General features: G+C 61.6%; 1 protein-coding gene across 1 annotated transcript in view; it reads left to right on the forward strand.

Moving 5' to 3' along the window:
• Positions 1-20,094, forward strand: part of PPFIA4 (protein tyrosine phosphatase, receptor type, f polypeptide (PTPRF), interacting protein (liprin), alpha 4) — a 30,440-nt gene continuing 10,346 nt past the window's right edge. The window contains exons 1-20 of the mRNA XM_015559886.1: positions 1-63; positions 5,720-6,348; positions 7,302-7,403; positions 7,716-7,880; positions 8,101-8,175; positions 8,383-8,472; positions 9,005-9,196; positions 9,484-9,630; positions 9,850-9,984; positions 11,862-11,945; positions 12,132-12,263; positions 12,540-12,602; positions 13,205-13,296; positions 14,494-14,590; positions 15,698-15,906; positions 17,022-17,262; positions 17,597-17,632; positions 17,761-17,894; positions 18,120-18,286; positions 19,950-20,040. Of these exons, the coding sequence (XP_015415372.1) occupies positions 6,115-6,348; positions 7,302-7,403; positions 7,716-7,880; positions 8,101-8,175; positions 8,383-8,472; positions 9,005-9,196; positions 9,484-9,630; positions 9,850-9,984; positions 11,862-11,945; positions 12,132-12,263; positions 12,540-12,602; positions 13,205-13,296; positions 14,494-14,590; positions 15,698-15,906; positions 17,022-17,262; positions 17,597-17,632; positions 17,761-17,894; positions 18,120-18,286; positions 19,950-20,040 (2,486 nt within the window). The 5' untranslated portion in view covers positions 1-63; positions 5,720-6,114. The remainder of the gene's footprint in view (positions 64-5,719; positions 6,349-7,301; positions 7,404-7,715; positions 7,881-8,100; positions 8,176-8,382; positions 8,473-9,004; positions 9,197-9,483; positions 9,631-9,849; positions 9,985-11,861; positions 11,946-12,131; positions 12,264-12,539; positions 12,603-13,204; positions 13,297-14,493; positions 14,591-15,697; positions 15,907-17,021; positions 17,263-17,596; positions 17,633-17,760; positions 17,895-18,119; positions 18,287-19,949; positions 20,041-20,094) is intronic.

The raw sequence follows: 20,094 nt of genomic DNA on the forward strand, positions 1-20,094 counted from the left end.
GCCTCGCGATCCGGGGGGCTCCTTGCCCAGCCGAGCTGCCCGGTCTTCGAGGACTGCAGGCAGGTGAGCGTCCAGAGCCCGGATCGGGGGTAGATGTCTCCACCTTCAGCTTCCGCACAGTTTGGGGAGGGGTCTCCTGCGCCTTTAGCATCAGCCCGTTTTCAGGCGTCCCTCTGTCCCTCTGCCGCCACCCCTCACCGGCCTGTTCAGTGCTGTGCCCTTGGGGTGAGCATGGGGCGATGCCCAATTTGTCGGGTGGTGAAGTTCGTGCTCATCCATCGGCCTCGGAGGAGGGGCTAAGCTGGCAGGTCTGGAGAAAACGGGGGGCTGCACCCCCATTCCTCCTCCCCTACCCCCACCCCAGGAGAGTCGGAGAAGCGCTTCAACTCCTGGGCCAGCTCTGCTCCAAAGATACCAGGGGGCACCAGCGGCGCTGAGGACTTCGCGCTTTCCTGGGGCGGGGGTCCTCAACCTTCCTGGCCTCTCACAGCGCCCTTCTCAATGTCGCCAGCTCTTCACCCTCCAACTGTCAGGTGCAAACTGAGCCTGAGATGCCCGTCTGCGCAGTGCCAGCCGGAGTCCCACTGAGGTGGGGGCGAAGGTGGCGCCACTGGAGAAGAGGGCGGGAATGGAGAACCCGAGCGGTCGGGTCAGGGTGCGGAGCTGACCACCACGCAGTCTGTTTTCCAGGGCCGATCCTGCAGCTTCTGGTGGTGGGAACAGCTGTCCAGTCCGGTTGGAGGGCTTGGAAACCCGTGTGGGTGCTTTGAGCAGGATGGGGGTGTAGGACAAAGTGCCACTAGGTGCTGATGTCACCTTTGAGGAGAGGCACCAGGCGGTGTCCATTAGGGGCAGGGGGTTGGGGTGGCTGCTCTGCTGCCGTGTGAGCAAGTGGTTACCGAGGAGACTCCCCGTGCGGCCCCTCCAATAGCCAGGCTTCTCCAGAGATGTTGGAACTGGCACTTAGTACTCTGTTCCGCAAACATTTATTGGACACCTACTGTATGCCAGATAGTGCTAGGGGCTAGGTCTTTTCAAGGCAATTTAGGGCCATGGGGCAGTTGAAAGGTACACACAGTTACCCTAGGCACTCGTAGCAGCCCCCTCCCCGTTTCGTTATATGGCTATTGGATTAGAAAAGGGCAGAGCCCACAGGGTGGAATTCCAGCCCATCCATCCCCTACCATCAGCAGCCGGGCACTGCCAGGGAAGCTGCCTGGGCAGGAGGAGCTGTTTGAATGATTTCCCTTGGCTATTTTCTAGGACTGTCCTGAGGTCCGAGGAGGCTGCCTGCAGTGAATGGTATCTCAATAATGAGATGATGAACACCCAGTGGTTATTGCCCCCCTCCCCCCAGAGTGCTCTAGACACCTGGCCCAGCGGGGACTCCAGCTCTGGAAGACAGCGGAGTGTGGGGGCAGGGGGTGTGGAAGGGAAGCTCCTCCAGCCAGTGCTGTCTGGGCATGTGCTGCTGAGCACGTCATGTTGTCAGACCCGGGTGTGTGACCTGGCAACTGGGTGTTAAGGAGGCATTGGAGGGGCAGGTCAGGGAGCCAGGCTCCTGGGTCTCTCGATTGCTAAACTCTTAGGGTTGGAAAGAGTTGTCAGGGGTTTCCGTGGTCTGTTCAGAGCCTCTGAGGATCATGGTGAGAGTTGGGGAGAGGACGGGCTGTGATTGCAATGGGGCAGGGTGAAGGCTCAGCAGAGCCAGGGAGCTGGGGGCGAGAGGGCTTTAGGATGGGAGGGAGCTAGCTGTGGCCGCTCTATGCCAGGGATACTCTCCCCTGGGGCTTAGGCCCTTGGATGAGTTGCTATGGGAACATGGGGTGGTATGGAGCTGTGTGGAGTATGTGTGCTGGAGAGGAGGGGTTGGTGCAGAGTAGGGATGACTGAAGGATGGAAAGCTGCCCCAGGTCCCAGGTAGAGAATTGGGAGGAATGGAGGGGAGGGAGTGGGCATTGCAGCCACAGGAAGTCACCATCTGTCCCCCCCTTCGGCCTGCTGGCTCACTGACCTATAATTAGCTCTGGAAGGCATACGGTACTGGCTCACAGGAGCAAACGTGGCCCTCTGGATGGCCATCAGAGCAAAAAGTACATGGAGGCCAACTCTGTAGGAGCTGCTCCTAGGCCCTTTGATGCACTGAGGGGTCTCTGGGAACTGCGAATGCTGCGGGGGCAGGGCTGTGGGGCAGGAGCTCTGGGCTGGGGAGGGGTCGCTCCAAAGCCAGCAGAGCCTGAGGACTCGCCCAGCTACTGGCTCACCAGTGGCACAGTGGGCGCAGGCTGTAGGCTTGTGGGGAGGTGGGCATGCAGCACCTCAGAGAGCCCTTCCAAGCAGGAACCCGGAGTTCTAGGTAAGGGAGTTGGGGCGGGGTGAGTGCTGGAGGGTGGAGGCCCCAGCAGCTACTACGGAGCAGGACTCTGCTGAAAGGAGAGATGCTGGTCCATGAGTAGTGGACATTTTGCGGGGGTGGGGGGGGGGGTTCATGGGGTGATCACCACCATTGCTAATGCATGTGGAGCCCTGGGCTTGGGGGACCCTGCAGTGAGGCTCTCATGGGTGCAGTAAGTAGAAGGGGAGCTGGGCCCAGTTACTAGACCTCCGCTCACACTAGGCCAGTCATGGAACCAAAATATTTGGCCCTTGTTTGGGCCAGAATATGTGCAACAGATGGAATTTTCACTCCCTTATTCTCATCCACGTCCTAACCCCCTCCCTCTCATAGTCACACGAATTCAAGGACTACACCTGGGAGCAGCTAGAGAGATGGCTTCACAGATACAGGCCCAGTGGCCTCGTCAGTGACAGGGTGGCTGCTCTCAGAGACCTGCCCCCAGAGGGGAGGGGGAGCTGTCCCTAGGCTGCAGCACCCTGGCACCCTGGATGAGGGTCGGAAAGACCTGAGAAAGGTCATGGGGTGAAGGAGTAAGGCCCCTCTATGGACTCAAACAGACTGGATTTGAACCTCGTTCTTCCTCTCACTCACTGTGGGAACATCGGTGTGTGCCTGAGCCCCGAGTCCCATGTCTCTGAAACGGGAAGAAGAATTCCATGTCCTTGGAAGGGATCGTGAGGACTGGAGTGAGTTAAGATATGCCAGCCATCAGCACAGCCTGGCACGTGGTCAGAGCTGAGTAAATCATAGTTGCTGTCACAATTGTTCTTTTCCTGGGTCGCACCTCCCTCCCCATGTCGTGCCCTCGAATTGGGAGGATGACCTTCCTCTTAGCTCTTTGCTCTGAGGCTTCCTCTTGGCCCAACTCATGGGCTTCGGGATTTGAGCACCAGGGTCTCCAGCTTGGCCCTGGCCCTGTGGCTTCCGTGGGGCAGCAGCCTGGCCCTGGCCGCGTTCTCACAGTGATGGGCCTGCCGTCTGGTGGGGCAGCGGGGAGCCAGAGCATCGGACCCAAGTACCCATTCCTCCTGTTTGCTGGGAAAGGATGGGGGTAAGCTTTGGGAAGCCCAAGGGACCTCAGAGTTTTCGTGTCCCGTGTTTATGAGCCCTGACCCCGCCCTGCTCACACCCACACAGTCCTGCTCACCTGGAGCCCTCTTCCGCTCTTTTACAGCCTGCCCGCACCCCTCACTGGCAACCCCTCCATCCCCCCAAAATGTTGGCTTTGGGCAGTAGCTTTTGCCTCTGAATCAGGGCCTGTGTGTGTTACTGGACGGCAGGAGCTAAGGCTTTGTTAGGCTGAGGTGATAACTGCGCTATTTAAAGGTGTCCCTATCCCAGGGCTCCCTTCGGCCAACCCCCTCAGCAGGGCATCTGGCTCTACCTGATGGCATTTTGCCAGGGCGAATGGAGCTGCTACCTGGCACCTGGCTTGGAGGGAGGCTTGGGGAGGGCTGGTGGCAGCGAAGCTAGCTTCTCAGTTGCCAGAATGACCAGGAGGATTTGGGGGAGGCCAAGTTGGACCAAATAGCCAGCACGTCACAGTGGGCAGCCTGAGAACCGCCCAGGCCTTCCCTTTGAGGACCCGTGAACCCTCCCGCAGGCCACCTGTGCCCAGCACTGGTGCTTCCTGCTGTTCCCAGCTGTTACCCTGAGCTCATTCCTCTGAGGGAGCAGAGCAAACCCTGTGGGCTCCGTCTGACAGCAGAGGCCTCGGTAGGTGGTGAGAAGCCCAGGGCCACCCAGGCGGTCCCCTTGGTGCCAGCTTTGGGTCGCTGCACTCCCCGCAGGCTGCCCCGGATCGGTGTCCCTCCGCAGCATGCTTTCTGCCGCAGCCTCCCTCCTGCTCTCTCATTTTTTCTCAGGGTGGGCGTCAGGGAGGGGAGGGATGAGGACCTGGCTATGCTGAGCTGGGGGAGGTGGGGCATTGTGACCTTTCAGCCTCACAGGTGGAGCACCCAGGGTGTAGGGTCCTGGGCACTGGTGCTGGCAGCATCAGTGAGATGGCAGCGGGCTCTTGTTCTGGGCGCAGGGATGTGGGGTGGGCAGGTGCAGCCTCCATGGTGGCTGTGAGCTCGGGGACAGGGTCCCTTGGGTCAGAGTGTGTCTGGGAGCGTGTGCGTGGCCACGTGTGTGCATGTCCTGGGTCTCTGTGCTCTGTGTCTGCCTCTGTACATGTGTGGGCAGTACCCACACGCCTGCTTGAACCACTGGCCCTCTGGTTCTCAGGCTGGCACTCTGACTTCCTCTGGTCCAGGCCCACATCCTTCCCTGGCCTCCCAGAGCATCAGCACTTCGGGGGAGGGCATGGCAGGGGGGTTGGGGGGAAGAGGCTTGGCTCTTCTCCGGTTCTCCTGTGGATTCTGACCTCACACTGGGGCCCCATGTGTCTTGTCCTCTCCCATCTGCCACCTGAGGGGTGGACAAGAAGCTGTCCCTGTGTCTCCCAAGTGGAGAGGGAGAGGGAAGGAAGGAAAGACTGTTTGTGGAGCATTGCTCTGCCGGGTGCCTCACGTCTCTCATGTAACAGGAGCTCTGCAAAGTGACTCAGGTGGTGGCCTTCAGCAGCAGCAGGGCGGTTGGAAGCTGGCTGCAGGCAGAGAAGTCCCCAGCTGCCTGCTGCCACCTCTGCTCTGATGACTGGGCATCCCTGTGCCAGGCTCAAGGCATTGCAGGAGCCAGGCTGTGCACACGCTAACACAGCACCAGCAATGGCAGTTATATGGAGAGAGAAGATTCCAAGCCTTGAGCAGGGCCCCCACGTCTTAGCCCTGCCCCAGGAGAGTGACAGCCCCACCCCACATCCACCTGGGTTTCCTCGAATCGTCTGGCCGTGAAAGCAGAATGGACACCTGCTGCTGTGTGCCAGGTCCCAGGGGTGGGTGATGAGCCAGAGCCTCCTCCCTGAATGCTGGGCCTCAGGGCCAGCCGGGCCTCACCAAGGAGCCTCTCCAGGGAGCCCAGCTGCACTGCTATCAGGGCAGGACCACCCGGTGTCCTTTAACCCCTTCTTAGAGCCCTTTAACCCCTTCTTGCCTGCCTTGGCCAGAGTGTGGGGCCAGAGACCCCGGTCCCTCCCCTTGCTCTCTCCCACCCCAGGTCTCAGGAGGGCTCTGGGCAGCCTGCCGCTGACTGAATCATTTCTATATTTGGCCAGGGAGCCACGTGGGTGGGAACCACTCCACTGCGGCTGCACTTCTGACAGCTGGGGTGGGAGTAAGCTGAGAAGGGGCGTGCACTGACACCTCCCTTTCCTTTTCTCACCCTTCCTGGGTGCCTTCTCCGCTCCTCGGGTCCTCACAGCAGCCTCTTCTCCCACAGGCCACTGCCCTCCAGAACCATGGGTGTTGCTCGACCCAGCTGGGACTCTGCCAGGCTCCAGAACTCCGTCTAAGCAAAGGGCCTTCTTCCAGCCACCCTCTTCCTGTCTGCCATGGCCACGCTCAGCTGCTGCCTGCCTGCCTGGGAATACAGCCCGCCCAACCCCAGCCCTGAGGGGTTAGGCCAGGCCCCTGGGCTCCATTTCACAGGGGCGCCTCAGGCACCTGGCCCCTTTCAGACCAAGAGCAACTGATGCCATGGGAGGAGCCCCGCCCACCTGTCTGCTCGCCTGGCACTGCCCGCTCTGAGGCCCCTGCTCTGGGTCCCCCTGGAGGTGCCAGCCCTGTGAATCCCTTCCCTGTCCCCCACACTGAGAAGGCCCTGCCCACCCCACCATGTGTGAGGTGATGCCCACAATCAACGAGGGGGACCCTCTGGGGCCCCCACATGGTGCTGATCCGGATGCCAACTTTGAGCAGCTGATGGTGAACATGCTGGATGAGCGGGAGAAGCTGCTAGAGTCCCTTCGTGAGAGTCAGGAGACCTTGGCGGCCACGCAGGGCCGGCTCCAGGATGCCCTGCATGAGCGGGACCAGCTGCAGCGCCACCTGAACTCCGCCCTCCCCCAGGTCAGACCTGACCCCTGCACGCCTCCCCGCCCCCAGCCCTGCCGAGCCCAGCGCCCTCAGGGCCCTCAGGAGGCCATCTCAGTTGCATGTCAGAAGATGGAGCCCCCAGAGCCTCCACTGCCCCTCACCTCCCTGTCCCTTCCCTGTCCCTTCCAAGCTTCTGGGGAAGCGGGTGGAATTGGACGCAGGAAGAAAACCAGCCGTAGTTGGCAGCTGCAGTGAGCTCATGTGGCCAGCAGGTGGCACCCCAGGCTGGCTGCTGCTCCCCAGACCCTGTTCTTGGAGGTGGCAGGTGGGGAGGCCTGGGGAGGTCTGAGGAGGATGTGATTTCCTCAGGTGGTGACAGAGGCTTGGGCTCTGGAGGGCGATGAGGGGGTAGGGAGCCCATGGAGCAGAGGTAGATAGACAGCAGGTGACTCAGGTTGACCAGACCTTAGAGGGCTTGGGAAGGGTCCTTGAGACAGAAACTGGAAAACCCGGAAAGAAGTTTGTGTTAACGTTGTGCTTTGGGTCAGGTGGCCAAGGTTGGGGGCAGGTGGGAGGCATCCAGGCCTGGGGAACCAGGCAGCGATGAGCGGAGGAGGCGAGGGGAGCACAGTCCTTGGGGTGGTGTCACGGTGCCCCGGGCGTGCCATCGAGTCCTGTGTCGGTACAGTGTGCGTGACAGTGTGGGAGCTGAGGAGTGAACCAGCGCCAGCGCCAGGCCGGCCAGGGTGTGAGATGCTTGGCCATCTGGCTGTGGCCTCGATAGAAAGGCAGCAATCCAGGGGCAGGGGCAGGGGCACAGGGCCGTGGCCTCGATAGAAAGGCAGCAATCCAGGGGCAGGGGCAGGGGCACAGGGCCGTGGCCTCGATAGAAAGGCAGCAATCCAGGGGCAGGGGCAGGGGCACAGGGCTGTGGCCTCTCAGGCTCCGCGGCAGTCCCGTGCACTGAGGGGCTGTGGGCTTTTCAGGAATTTGCCACCTTAACCCGGGAGCTGAGCATGTGTCGGGAGCAGCTTCTAGAGCGGGAGGAGGAGATATCAGAGCTGAAAGCAGAGCGGAACAACACGAGGGTCAGTGGGGTGACCTGGCCTGTGTGTGGGGGGTGGACCCCTTGGCCAGCCCAGGCACATCCCTGCCTTATGTCTGGATGAAGATTATTCCACCATCAGTGCTGGGCTTTTCACCTGAGGTCCTGGGGGGAGGCCAGGGCAGCTGGCATGGGGAGGAATTTGGTTGGGACAGCAGTTGCTTATGAACACAGAAGTATTTCAACATGTGGCCAGGCCACATGGCTGTACACATATGTACCGTGATCACGTGGGCCCTCCTATAACCCTTCCCCCCTTGCACACGGCCCTCCTCTCACCTCCCTGTTCCGCCAGCTGCTTCTGGAACACCTGGAGTGCCTGGTGTCCCGCCACGAGCGATCGCTGCGGATGACGGTGGTGAAGCGCCAGGCACAGTCGCCCTCAGGGGTCTCCAGTGAGGTGGAGGTGCTGAAGGCCCTCAAGTCGCTGTTCGAGCACCACAAGGCCCTGGACGAGAAGGTACCCCCAGCGCACCCTTCTCTGTGATTCCTGCATCCTCTTTCCCACCCATCTGCCAGCTTCATAACAGGCTCCCTCCTCCGTTGCCCAGTGTCAGGGTCCCCCTAGGGGACGTCCCCTCTGGAAGTTTGCTCTTGGCAGGGCCTCTCTGCCGCACACCACAGCCTGCGCCCAGTGGGGTCTCTGTTTCTTCCTCCACCCTCACCTCCTACCTGGGCAGGTGCGAGAGCGGCTCCGGGCGGCCTTGGAGCGAGTCGCCACCCTGGAGGAGCAGCTGGCAGGTGCCCACCAGCAGGTAAGCGCCTGCTCACCTCCGTCTGTCCCTGGGCTGGAAGCCAAGGCGGGTTCACCCTTTGCTCCTCGGCTCCTGGAGATGCTCACTGCTGTCTTGCTGTCTGGGCTGGAGACTGCTGGCCGAAGGGAGGCAGGGACCCAGGAGGGTCTGGAACATAGGAGAGCTTCTCTTGTCTCTGACTCACTCTGCTGGGACTGTGCCCTGCAGGTGTCTGCCCTGCAGCAGGGAGCAGCGCTTCGGGACGGAGTGGCGGAAGAGGAGGGGACTGTGGAGCTGGGCCTGAAACGCCTGTGGAAGGTGGGTTATGGGAGCTGCATAGCAGGGGCATGTCTTCCCCCAGACAGGAGGCGGGGCCCTGGCCTGTTCAGTGGAGCAGCTGCTCAGAGTATTTCAGGGCTTCTTCCAATATCCCCCTTTTCTTTTCTCTTTCCACACCCCATTTCAGAGAAATCTATAGTTGTGTTTCTGTGCCCACTGCCAGGCACATAGGTGCTGGTCCACCTGAACTGTCAGGGCCATCTACCTGTGTGTCAGCTTCCGTCAGGGAAGGGGCTGACTCTGAGCCTGTTCTTCAGTCAGGCCCCTCTCTAGGTTATAAGATGCTGAACTAGTAGGTCAAACTAGAAAGTATTGCTTTTCAAGAGACACAGGGGAGAGCAAGAGTGTCAGGTCATCATCTGCCGTGAGCTCCTGGGCCCAGAGGAGGCAGGTGGACTGAGGTGTGCTCAGAAGCTGGGCAGAGCGTCCCTCCTCCAACCTGCCTGGGTGGCACAGGGCAGTGGGATGTCTTGGGCACCGATGGTGGACTGACGGCTCGCTGTCCCTGGAGGATGACGAGGGCCGGCTGCAGGAGCTGCAGGAGTTGCTGGAGAAGCAGAACTTTGAGCTGAGCCAGGCCCGGGAGCGACTGGTTACTCTGACAGCAGCAGTGGCTGAACTGGAGGAGGACCTGGGCACCGCCCGCCGGGACCTGATCAAGTCGGAGGAGCTGAGCAGCAGGCATCAGCGGGACCTACGGGAGGTGAGCAAGGCCTGGCCGGCCCCAGTGTGCTGGGTGCAGCGTTCAGCGCTCAGGAGGGCAACTGCCTGGATGCCTTGGGAGTCAGGGGGCCAGGCGAGTGCTGGGAGTGTAAGACTGAGCACTTGGTGGGGTCCCGTTAGGGCAGGAGCTGCGGACGGAGGAGGTAAGGTAGACGCGGGCAGGGCAGTGTGGAGACAGACAGCCCGCCAGGGACTGGTGGGAGGCGCAGACAGGGAGGTGCAGGGGGAGCCGATGACCTTGCCTGGGGCCCCTCTGCTCCTGCCCAGGCTCTGGCCCAGAAGGAAGACATGGAGGAGCGGATCACCACACTGGAGAAGCGCTACCTGGCTGCTCAGCGCGAGGCCACGTCCATCCATGACCTCAACGACAAGCTGGAGAGCGAGCTGGCCAACAAGGAGTCCCTGCACCGCCAGGTAGCTGCTCCTGGAGGGGTGGGGGCGTGTGCTGGACCTGGGAGACTCCCTCATGCGGGAACCTTACCTGGGCGGCCCAGCGGCCTCTGGGGTCCTGCAGGTCGCCTTGGGCAGCCAAGAACCAGGTCGTTTCTTGCCTCCTGGCCTGTCCTGGCACTGTGCTGAGGCTGGGGGGCTGCAGCGCTCCCTCCTGACTGTCCCCCCTGCCACACTCTCCAGTGTGAGGAGAAGGCTCGACACCTGCAGGAGCTGCTGGAGGTGGCAGAGCAGAAGCTGCAGCAGACCCTGCGGAAGGCAGAGACGCTGCCGGAGGTGGAGGCCGAGCTGGCCCAGAGAATCGCAGCCCTCACCAAGGTGAGTGGCCGGGCCCAGGGGTCCGCGGTGTCCCTGCCACTTCCCACTGGCGACTGCAGGAAGTCCACCCGGTGGCTGTCGGTTGGAGGAGCGGCGCTCGCCCTCATTACCCCGTGGGATGGGACAGCCCACAGCAGGTGTGAATGCGCTCCGAGAAGTAGAAGAGACGGTGCTCATGCAAATTCTTTCAATGATCATTTCCACCACGTGGTTAATACTTCCTTGGGTTTGTATCTGGAGTGGAAAATTAGGACTTTTATCCCTGGAAAGATGAGGTCGGAGAGGAGATGGGACCCAAGTCTGTAATTCCTGAAGTGGGTGGAGTTTAATCCATGCTTATCTACCTTTATTAAAGTGAAGCATCTGGATCTAGGGACCACGCTGGTTGCTTGAAGGCTGCAGCTTTAGGATGAAGAAAGGGAATATGATTTTAACGAGTGGATACACGAGCAGCCAGGTAGCGCTTCTCCAGTGTGGTGATCCGCTCCTCCATGTCTTCCTTCTGGGCCAGAGCCTGGGCAGGAGCGGAGGGGCCCCAGGCAAGGTCATCGGCTCCCCCTGCACCTCCCTGTCTGCCCCTCCCACCAGTCCCTGGCGGGCTGTCTGTCTCCACACTGCCCTGCCCGCGTCTACCTTACCTCCTCCGTCCGCAGCTCCTGCCCTAACAGGACCCCACTAAGTGCTCAGTCTTACACGAGTCTTTATGGATAATAATTCATAAGAGGTGTGCAGCCTGAACACTGGGCTCTGGAAGAGCTGGGGGAGGGCATGACATAGATATGTGTGGATTAATCGGGGATTTAGGAGGCTTTGTCGCCAGGCAGAGGCTAACCCCCCACCCATGCAGAGAAGGAAGCCAGTATCGTAAGCATCAGGCCCCGGGCCTCTGCCCGTGTGGCAGCTTGGGGCCCTGTGGGTGGGACCTGCAGCTGGGTGTACCTAGGTAGACCCAGGGCCAAGTCTGCTTCTGCCACTGACTGTCTTGTGACCAGGGAACAGTCCATCCCTCCCTGATTGGACACCAGTGTTCTTACCTCTATGTTGACACCATCGTCTCTTTGATGATGTCATCATATCTATGATGATGTCATGTATGTGATGACACCTTTGGCTCTATGATGATGTCATCATGATGATGATTATTGGGTTTGGACTTGGTGGTTTCGAAGGACTCCCCAGCCCCTGGGAATCGAGGCTGGGCAGAGAGTGGAGGACGGGTGATGCTGAGCAGCAGCTCTCCTATGTCCCAGAACCGACAGAGGACTCCTTTCTTCCCATGAGTCACGAGGAGGGTTGTCCTGACTGTAAGGTGAGGGGTGGTCTGGACGACCTCGTCAGCAGAAACAAAGGGGTCTGGGTCTCCATCTCTGGAGATCATGAGCATCAACGGAGACACTGTCTGGGCTGGTTGATCACAAAGGTCATAACCATGGCTAGCGTCTGTTGTCTCATTTAGTCCTTGCAGGTGGTAGGCGTCAGAGCTGTTGTTACCCACATTGTGCAGTTGAGGAAACTGAGGCACATAGAGGTTCAGCAACTGGCCCAGGGTCACACATCTGGGAAGAGAGGGAGCCAGGATTTGAGTCCAGGCAGTCTGGCTTGAGTCCATGCACTTAAGTGCAGGTCAGTTTCTCTGGAGGCAGCTCATGCCTTCAGGTGGAGTTTTTCCCAAAGTGTGTGGAGAATTTCCAGTGTCTGGTGATGCAGCTCCAGGAAGTTTTAAGGCTGTTCTGCTCCAGGGTGGCAGGGGGAGGGCCGGGCTCCGTTGGCCCCTGAGGCCCCAATCTCCAGAGACCACCTGGCACCAAGATGCAGGAAACAGGTGACCTGAACGGGAGGGCGGACACGGGGCTGCACTGATCTGCCCCTGCCCGCAGGCCGAGGAGAGGCATGGCAACATCGAGGAGCACCTGCGGCAGCTGGAGGGCCAGCTGGAGGAGAAGAACCAGGAGCTGGCGAGGGTGAGGCCCCTCTCTGACCGCCCCCAGGGTGGGCTGTGGATGGGGCAGGGAGGAGGCGGGCAGGGGGAAGGCCCTGGCCAGGGACAGCCACAGAGGGTGAGAGAAGGTGGTTGGAGAGTTGGAGGGGGGCTTCAGAGAATGAGAAGGGGACAGGTGAGCATGTGGCCCTGGGGTGCCTGTGTGCAGGTGCGCCAGCGGGAGAAGATGAATGAGGACCACAACAAGCGGCTGTCAGACACCGTGGACCGGCTGCTCAGCGAGTCCAACGAGCGCCTGCAGCTCCACCTCAAGGAGCGCATGGCTGCTCTGGAGGAGAAGGTGGGTGCCCCAGGTCAGAGGAGCGGGGCTGCGGGAGGGATGGGGTCTGCTGGAGAACAGGGCCTGCTAGAGGGGAGGGGCCGGAGGGCCGGAGGGGCTGGGTCGGATGTGAGAGTGTCGTCATGGTGGAGGCTGGCCTGGGCCTCGCACCTCTGCCTGCCCATCGTCAGGCTGGAGAAGGGAGGAGCTGCCGCCCTAGAGGGCAGACTCGCAGGCCGGGTCCTGGCAGGTGGGGAAGGAGCCCTTGGGCCCTGGCTCACGACTGCTCTCCCCCAGAACACGCTGATGCAGGAGCTGGAGAGCTCCCAGCGGCAGATCGAGGAGCAGCACCACCACAAGGTACCCGCTGCCGAGCTGGGAGCCGGGAGGGCGGGGGCTGTGCTGGGTGCAGCCGCTCTGGTGCCCGGCACAGAGTGAGCCCATGGCCGGACGGTGCGGTGAGCTCACTGGCCCTCCCTGGAGCCTGCCAGCGGGCGCATTACACCTACGTGTAAAGAGCCTGAGGCCACAGCTTAGGGCAGAGTAGGCGGCAGAGACCGGGCCAGCAGAACAGCTTGCTGAGGCCTCAGAGCAGGGGTTCCAGGAGGCTCGGCCACTCTTCCTGCCTGGGCAGTGTCTGTGAGGTCCGAGGGCACGGGCCTCTGCTGCCCAGCTCGAGGGTCGTGCCAGGTGTGGGGCGGGTTTCAGGCCCGCTCCTAAGCCCCTTCCTTCCCCAGGCAGACCCTGTCCTAGCCCAGCCCTGCCCGCCTGCCGCCATCTTCTGTTTGCTCTTCCCTTGGACCGAGTCTCTTTGGTGTGATCTGTGGGCCTGGTCTGGGCCCTGGCTTTGCACTTTGCAGTGCCCTCTGCTGCTTCTCCCCAACTCTGCCATCCTCTTTGTCCCTCTCTCCCCTCTCTGTCCCTCCCTGACCCCAACCCCACACCGGGTCTGCCTGGCACAGGGCCGCCTGTCCGAAGAGATTGAGAAGCTGCGCCAAGAGGTGGACCAGCTGAAGGGTCGAGGGGGGCCGTTGGTGGATGGCATCCACTCCAGGTACTGGAGCACGGGAGGCTGGGTGGGGTCCTGGTGGACCCCGAGGAGGAGACTTCCTCCCACCAAAAGACCGCCTAGGACCTCAGGGCAGGACATTGAGGCCTGGAGAGCTTGGTCAAAGCCACCCAGTCATTGTCAGCTGAGCAGGGAGCCCTGACCCCGGAGGGGTGCTCAGGTCACACACAGAGAGCCCTCCCCAGGCCGTGGACATAGGCCATCCTTCCTACTTCCTAGACAGGGCCTGCCCTGCAGAGGGTCTGCTGAGTTACATGCTCGCCCACAGCCCACGGCCCACAGCCCACGGCCCACAGCGCATGGCCCATGGCCCGCCCATGGAGGGTGTCTGGTTCCCTCTAGTTCTCTGGAGACACCATCTTCGGGGTCTGCAGGATTGCTGTTTGAGCTGAGGGCCGCCTAGGGCAGGTGGCAGGCAGCGGGCACAAAAGCAGCAGGAGAGATTGAGGTGAGGCAGCAGGAACTCCCTTGCTGTTCCTCACACGGTTGTGCTTCTTTCCCAAGAACATTGAAGAGATGGGGGGGGGGCTCTCCTCGTGCTGGAATTAGGCCCATGCTGCAGGGAACTTCTGGGTTTACCTCCATATTTTGTGAAGCAGGCAACGTAGCCCTGCCTCCCTTCTCTGCCAGAGGCAGGTGAGGAACAGACTGAATGAGTGAATCCATCAAGGTTCGCAGGCCTGGCCGTGTCCTCCCCAACAATGTCCTTTAGATCAGAACCCTCGAGGCAATAGCGATCTGTGGGCAATGGACAGTTCTCTGCAGAGAGGTGAAAGGAAGCGTGTGGTGTGTGTGGGTGGGGCAGGGGTTAGGGAAAGGGGTGCTGGGCCGGTGGTGTCGGTGGTAAGACCTTGCTGCATCTTCAGTGGTCAGCAGGTGTTCCTGTGTAGAGTGCGGTGGGGCAGGGAGGGAACGGACCCAGTGGGCGGCACCCCGGCTCTCCCTCCTGCAGGCTGCTCAGGAGAGACCAGCCCTGAATTCGTAAGACGTGGCCCAGAGGACACCAGGCCGCTTGCCATGCTTGCTTTCCTCAGTGGTCGGAATCCTTGGCTCTGATTAGACATTCTGGGCCCATCACAGCACGGGCTGCGTGTAGGGGAGCAGAGACCCTCTTCTCAGACCGGGACTCTGGGCCTGTGGGGTGCGCTGGGCTCAGCCCATCCTCTCCCTGCCCCATGCAAGGTCGCACACGGGCAGCGCAGTGGACCTGCGGTTCTCCTTGAGCACGGCAGCCCCGGGCCTGCGTCGCCGCTTCTCGCTGCGGGAAGAGCCTGCCAAGGTGAGGGGTGGAGGGTGAGGGGGGCATCTCCCGGGAGGTGGGGTCACTTCGGCCGGCCTCGTGCCTGGCTCCAGTTTCACAGCTGGTCGGCGTGTGGTATAAATCCTCCCCTGCCCCCCACCCCGTGCCAGTGACAGCTGCAGCCCTGGATGGGGCCTCGGCAGCTGCAACAGCTGCGCTCCCCCAGCCTCCTGGTCCCTGGGGCCCACCGAAGCGTGCGCACGTGTGCCTGGGTGTGCAGGCGTGTGGTCGGGCGGGGACGGGGGCAGGATGGAATTGGCACGCTTTCTGGAACAAAGCTGTGGTCTGTGGGGAGATGGCGGATGGCAGGGTAGCTAGCGGGCCCTCGGACGGCACCTGGAGTTTCCTGAGATGCTGCTGTGAGATCTCACTGAGCCTTCGGAGGAGCAGGAAGTGTAGGCGTCTGGTTGCCGCCTGGCCTGGGATGGTTGACCTCTGTCCTGAGCCCAGGGCCCCCACAGACAGGGAGAGGAGGAAGGAGCTCCTCGTCTGAGGGGTGGGGAGTCAGTGTGAAGGCTCCTCTTTCTCTCCCCTCACCCTCTTCCTGTTCAGCTGCTGCCCAGGCCCCGCTCCTCTTCGCCCCTGCTCTCTGGCTGCCCCAGCTCGGCTCTGTGCCTCTCGAGGGCCTCTGTCCACCAGAGAGGTTCACAGGATGATTTTGGAGAAGCTTCCTCTTCTCGGGGTGACCAGAGGGTCCTGCTGTGCAAACCGGGACCCGAGACACCCTGGGGCTCGTCGCCCTTTGTTTGTGTTACTCGTGCTTACTTTGTGCCAGACACTGCTGAGCACTAGAGTCCTCACAACTGCCTATGGCACAGGTCCTGTGAATACCCCTTTTACAGACGAGCAAACTGAGGCACAGGGTGGTGAGACGACTTCTCGGCGGCTGCACAGCCAGTGTTGGCTGGAGCACCTCTGCCCCTGGAATCCCCGCCAAGCACGTTGCCGTCGGGGTCCTTGATAGTCCAGTCGTATTTCTTAGACTTTATGTGCAAATAGATCAGCCAGGGCTCTTGTTAAAATGCAGGTTCTGCACCCCCAGATTTGGGCTGAACAAATGCCCCTCCTCTTCCCTCCTTTGCTCAGGACTGGGAGCGGTCTCCACTGCCTGGTGTGCTGGCCCCCACGGCCGCCCCTGCCTTCGACAGTGACCCTGAGATCTCTGACGTGGATGAGGATGGGCCAGGGGGTCTGGTGGGCTCCGTGGATGTTGTCTCCCCGGGCAGCCACTCCGATGCGCAGACCTTGGCCATGATGCTGCAGGAGCAGCTGGACGCCATCAACGAGGAGATCAGGTCAGGGCCGCCACAGGAGGAAGTGTGCAGTTCGCTTGTCTCTCATAGGTGCACCCGAGAGCGCCACTGTCCAGGGGCCCGGAGGCTGTGCCCAACACTGACCTCAGACCGACCTGCGGGCTGGCTGTGCCCCGGTGGCGTCTGCAGCGGACACCAAGGGTGCAGCTCCCACCCACCAAGGCTGTTGCAGTCTCACCACCATTCCTGGGGGAGACGGTATCATCTCCACTTGACAGACAAGGGACAGAAACCAGCGACCGACGGATTTGCCTAGAGCAGCACAGGGAGTGGTAGAGCCAGGATTCAGACGGGTCTCACCGCCCCCACAGCCAGGCCTCAGACAGGAAGTTACCGGGTGGGCACTTTGCCCGCCGTCGAGAGGGTTTGTTAATGTTATGACCAATGACAAGGAAGAGCCAGCCGGACAGCACCAGCTCTTCAGGGCCACAGAGGGCGCTGGGTCAGGGGTGCCCACGCTGGGATATCACAGGCCAGTTAACATGGCACACACACACACACACGTGCTGACAGGACCGCCAGCTTCTAGTCCACCGACTGAAACATTGAAGGGATCCGCTGTTCCTGTCACAGCCATTCTACCGCCATCAGACCGTTAGCACCCTAACGTTGGGAAGACATACTCCCCACAGAAAAGCAGGCCCCTTCCTCAGCTGGCACCTTCACATCAGTCGTGTGTGACTGTGCGTCACAGCGTGTGTGACAGCGTCTCTCTGAGCCCCGCCCCCCTCATTATTCTCATTTTCCTGTGAACGGGTCAGCACAGTGAAGGTCCAGCGTTTGGGGACGTAGCCCACTCCTCACATTGGGAAACTGGCCAGAGAGCCAAGGGCCTGACCCGAGTCCCCCTGTAGCTGGCGTTAGGCCGAGGATTCTGACGTCCAGATGGTTTGTATTCCTCTGACTAAACTGCCTCCGTTCCCGCAACTGCTTTTGTTAAACGGGAGTTTTGTTACAAAGTTCAGCTCACAAGAGAGAAGGATCTTTCTAAGCTGCAGTGGGAAGTGCTGGGCAAGGCCAGAAGCACCTGCCTCCTGGTGGCCACTGGGGCTGCTGCCCAGGCCGATGCCCAGGCTGATGCTGACCCGTCCCTCCAGGATGATCCAGGAGGAGAAAGAGTCCACGGAGCTCCGCGCGGAGGAGATCGAGACGCGAGTGACGAGCGGCAGCATGGAGGCCCTCAATCTGACCCAGCCGCACCGGCGCGGCCCCATCCCCACCTCTCTGACTGCCCTGTCCTTGGCCAGTGGGTCCCCTGCATTCAGTGGCCGCTCCACAGCTAAGTGTGCCTCCCGCAGTGCCGTTCAGGACCTGGACCGAATGGGGGTCATGACCCTGGTGAGTCTTGGGACAGTAGAGGAGCAGCCCTGTCCTCGCCGGGCTCCACCTCCTCCCGTGATGTGCATAGACCCCACACGTCCCGCCACGAGCACATCCTGTTTCGGACACACCTCTCCCTGGAGGAGCAGGGCTCAGGAAGCCGACCGCTGCCCACCTGTCTCCCCCGGAGGCCCTGGCTTATTGTTCTGGGCCAGCTGTTCTCTGCTGCGATGTCTCTGCAGACCTGGGCGAGGTCCCGACTCCTACCTTCCCCTTCTGAGACCTGGGCTCCCCTTGGGGTGGACTGGCAGCACCCAGAGGGTAAGTGAGCTCCCGCTTCTCTCTCTTCCAGCCCAGTGACTTGCGGAAGCACCGGCGGAAGCTGCAGGTGAGTGGGCCTGAGCAGGTCCTGTGGTCGGTCCTCCGGCTTCTCCCCCGGCCCCAGGCCTCCCTGCTGCGCTCTCACTGCGGCCAGATCTCTCCCTCTATCCCCTGATGGCTCCACTGTCTGTTCAGTCACCAGTGTCTCGGGAACAGAACCGAGAGGATAAAGCCACCATACATTGTGAGACCTCTCCTCCTTCCTCACCCAGGACGCTGCGGCTCGAGAAGCGCGGCCACCCAGCCCCGAGCCAGGAGGAAGGCCAGAGGTAAGAGAGCCCTCCCAGCTCTCCATCCCCACGGCCATCACCTCGTCCAGCGATCTGGACACCTCACTTCTCTGAATCACCATCAGGGAAGGACAGTCCCCGTCTCCCTGGTCACCTGCTCTGATGGCTCCCCTCACCCCCCCAACTCTGACACTGCCTGTAAGTTCTTCCTGAGGTCTGACCCCCACCCTCCTGCTGTACTTCTCCCCTCTGTGCCGCCCTCAGTGCCGCGGAGGACCAGGGCAGCAGCCCCAGCAGCAGCCACAGCAGCCAGGACTCCTTGCACAAGGGCGCCAAGCGCAAAGGCATCAAGTCGTCCATCGGCCGGCTGTTCGGGAAAAAGGAGAAGGGCAGGCTGACCCAGCTGAGCCACGATGGAGCTGCGGGCCACGGTCTCTGCCCCTTCCCAGCAAACGAGTCCAAGTTCAAGTAGAGGGCCAGAGGCAGGAGGGTGCTGGGTGTGGGCTTGGCTGCTGCTGTCTGCAGGGACCCCAGCCCGACGGGGTTTCCGTTAGCCTGTTGTTCCCCAGCGGGCGGCTGCCCGTCCCCCGGGGGCTCCAACCAGGGTCAGGCCCGCCATGGCCGAAGAGGTTCCTGTACGGAGCGAAGGCTGGGCCTGCGCGGGGTCGTCCGGCCGAGGGCTCTGATGCTCAGTGCTCAGGGCCGTCAGGAGTCTGTGGTCAGCACTTCCTTCTGGCCTGTCTGGCCTCCAGGACCCACATTCCATAGGCCTGTTCGCGTAGGGGCCTGGCAGCAGGCCCCGCGCCACCCGTGTGATGATGGGAGGCCCTGGAGCACGCCTGGCAGGTGGTAGGCACGCAGCGCGTCAGCTCTCTCCCTTCCCTCCTCGCTCCCGCATCTCCTCAGTCCTTTGCTTGGCAGACACTTGAGTAGCTCTGGACACAGGCTCAGTGCTAAGTCCATTCCTGCAAATAGCTCTGATGAGAAGGTAACACTGAAGAGACACTTCAACGACAGGGTAACGACTGTGAGATGCCCGAGGTGCGCAGTGGGGGCCACGGAGCGGCTTGCTCTGCTGCCAATATCTGGGCTGAATCCAGAGGCAAAGTAGGAGGGAAGGGGGTCTGAGGAAGGCAAAGACGTGGGTGTGAGAGTCCTGTATGCAGCTGAGTCTGTTCAGAGTGGGTAGGAGGGGGGGGGAGGGGGCGCTTGGACCCTGGGCTGGGTTAGCTCATGAGGGCCTTGCAGAATCAGCCGAAGAGGGTTAGAAGCCCCCAAGGCAGCGAGAGCTTTAACCAGTTTCATGAAGGGAAACCTGCATGATCAATGAGAAAAGGAACCTTTGAGCCCAAAGCATAATTGCATAATTATACCTTCCTGCCCCCGGAAGGCGTGAGTCAGAACCCATGAGCTCGGAGGACTGGGAGGGGAGAGCCCGCTCCCGTGTGGGAGCCTCTGCCCCAGCTCAGGGGAGCTGAACGCCACAGGGCAGGAGGCTTCTGTGTGAAGCCCATTTCCTGTGCTCCCCCCGCCGGCCGGCACCTGAGCCTAGGGCAGCGCCTCCGACTTCTGGACCAGCCACACCAGCTGCCCTCTGCCCGCACAGGGCTGCCCTGCATGCGCTCTGGGGGACGGCCTCCGCTCAGGAGCCGTGGGTGGGGCGGACAGACTGGTACTTGTTCTCTCGGTGTTTTTGGCCGAGGAGGGCACCCTGAGAGGCGGTCTCCCCGTCCGACCTGGGCCAGGAGAGTTCTCTCGGCCTCGTGGCCTCTTGTGTCTGGTTCTTGGGTCTCCTTTGCAGCTTGGTTTGGAGGAGGGACAAGTCTGGTGAGGATTCTGCGGCTGTTAGTGCCGCACAGTGTGGCTCCATCCCATTGGAAAATACCGCAGGGCCAACGCTCAGGGCACCGCACCGTCGGGGCTGGGGCGGCCTGGGTGCGGGATGCCAAGCGGAGGCTCCGGGAACGGTGGGTGGTCCTGTCAGGCCCTGGGTTTCATGCACTGAGGAGCTTCCTGCTGGTCTGCTTCCCAGTCCTGGACCCGCCAGGGGGACCAGCAGAGGGTCTGGCTGACTTGCCATCGCTTCCCTTCTAGTTCTGACAGACTCCGAGCTCGGGCTGCAGGAGCCCCTGGTGCCTGCCAAGCTGGGGACCCAGGCAGAGAGGGACCGGCGGCTGAAGAAGAAGTAAGAGCAGCGTCCAGGCTGGCTGCCACCCCCTGCCCGTCCCCTGGCTGCCAC

The sequence above is a fragment of the Myotis davidii genome, unplaced genomic scaffold (assembly GCF_000327345.1).
Source record: "Myotis davidii unplaced genomic scaffold, ASM32734v1 scaffold1915, whole genome shotgun sequence".
Classification (NCBI taxonomy): domain Eukaryota; kingdom Metazoa; phylum Chordata; class Mammalia; order Chiroptera; family Vespertilionidae; genus Myotis; species Myotis davidii.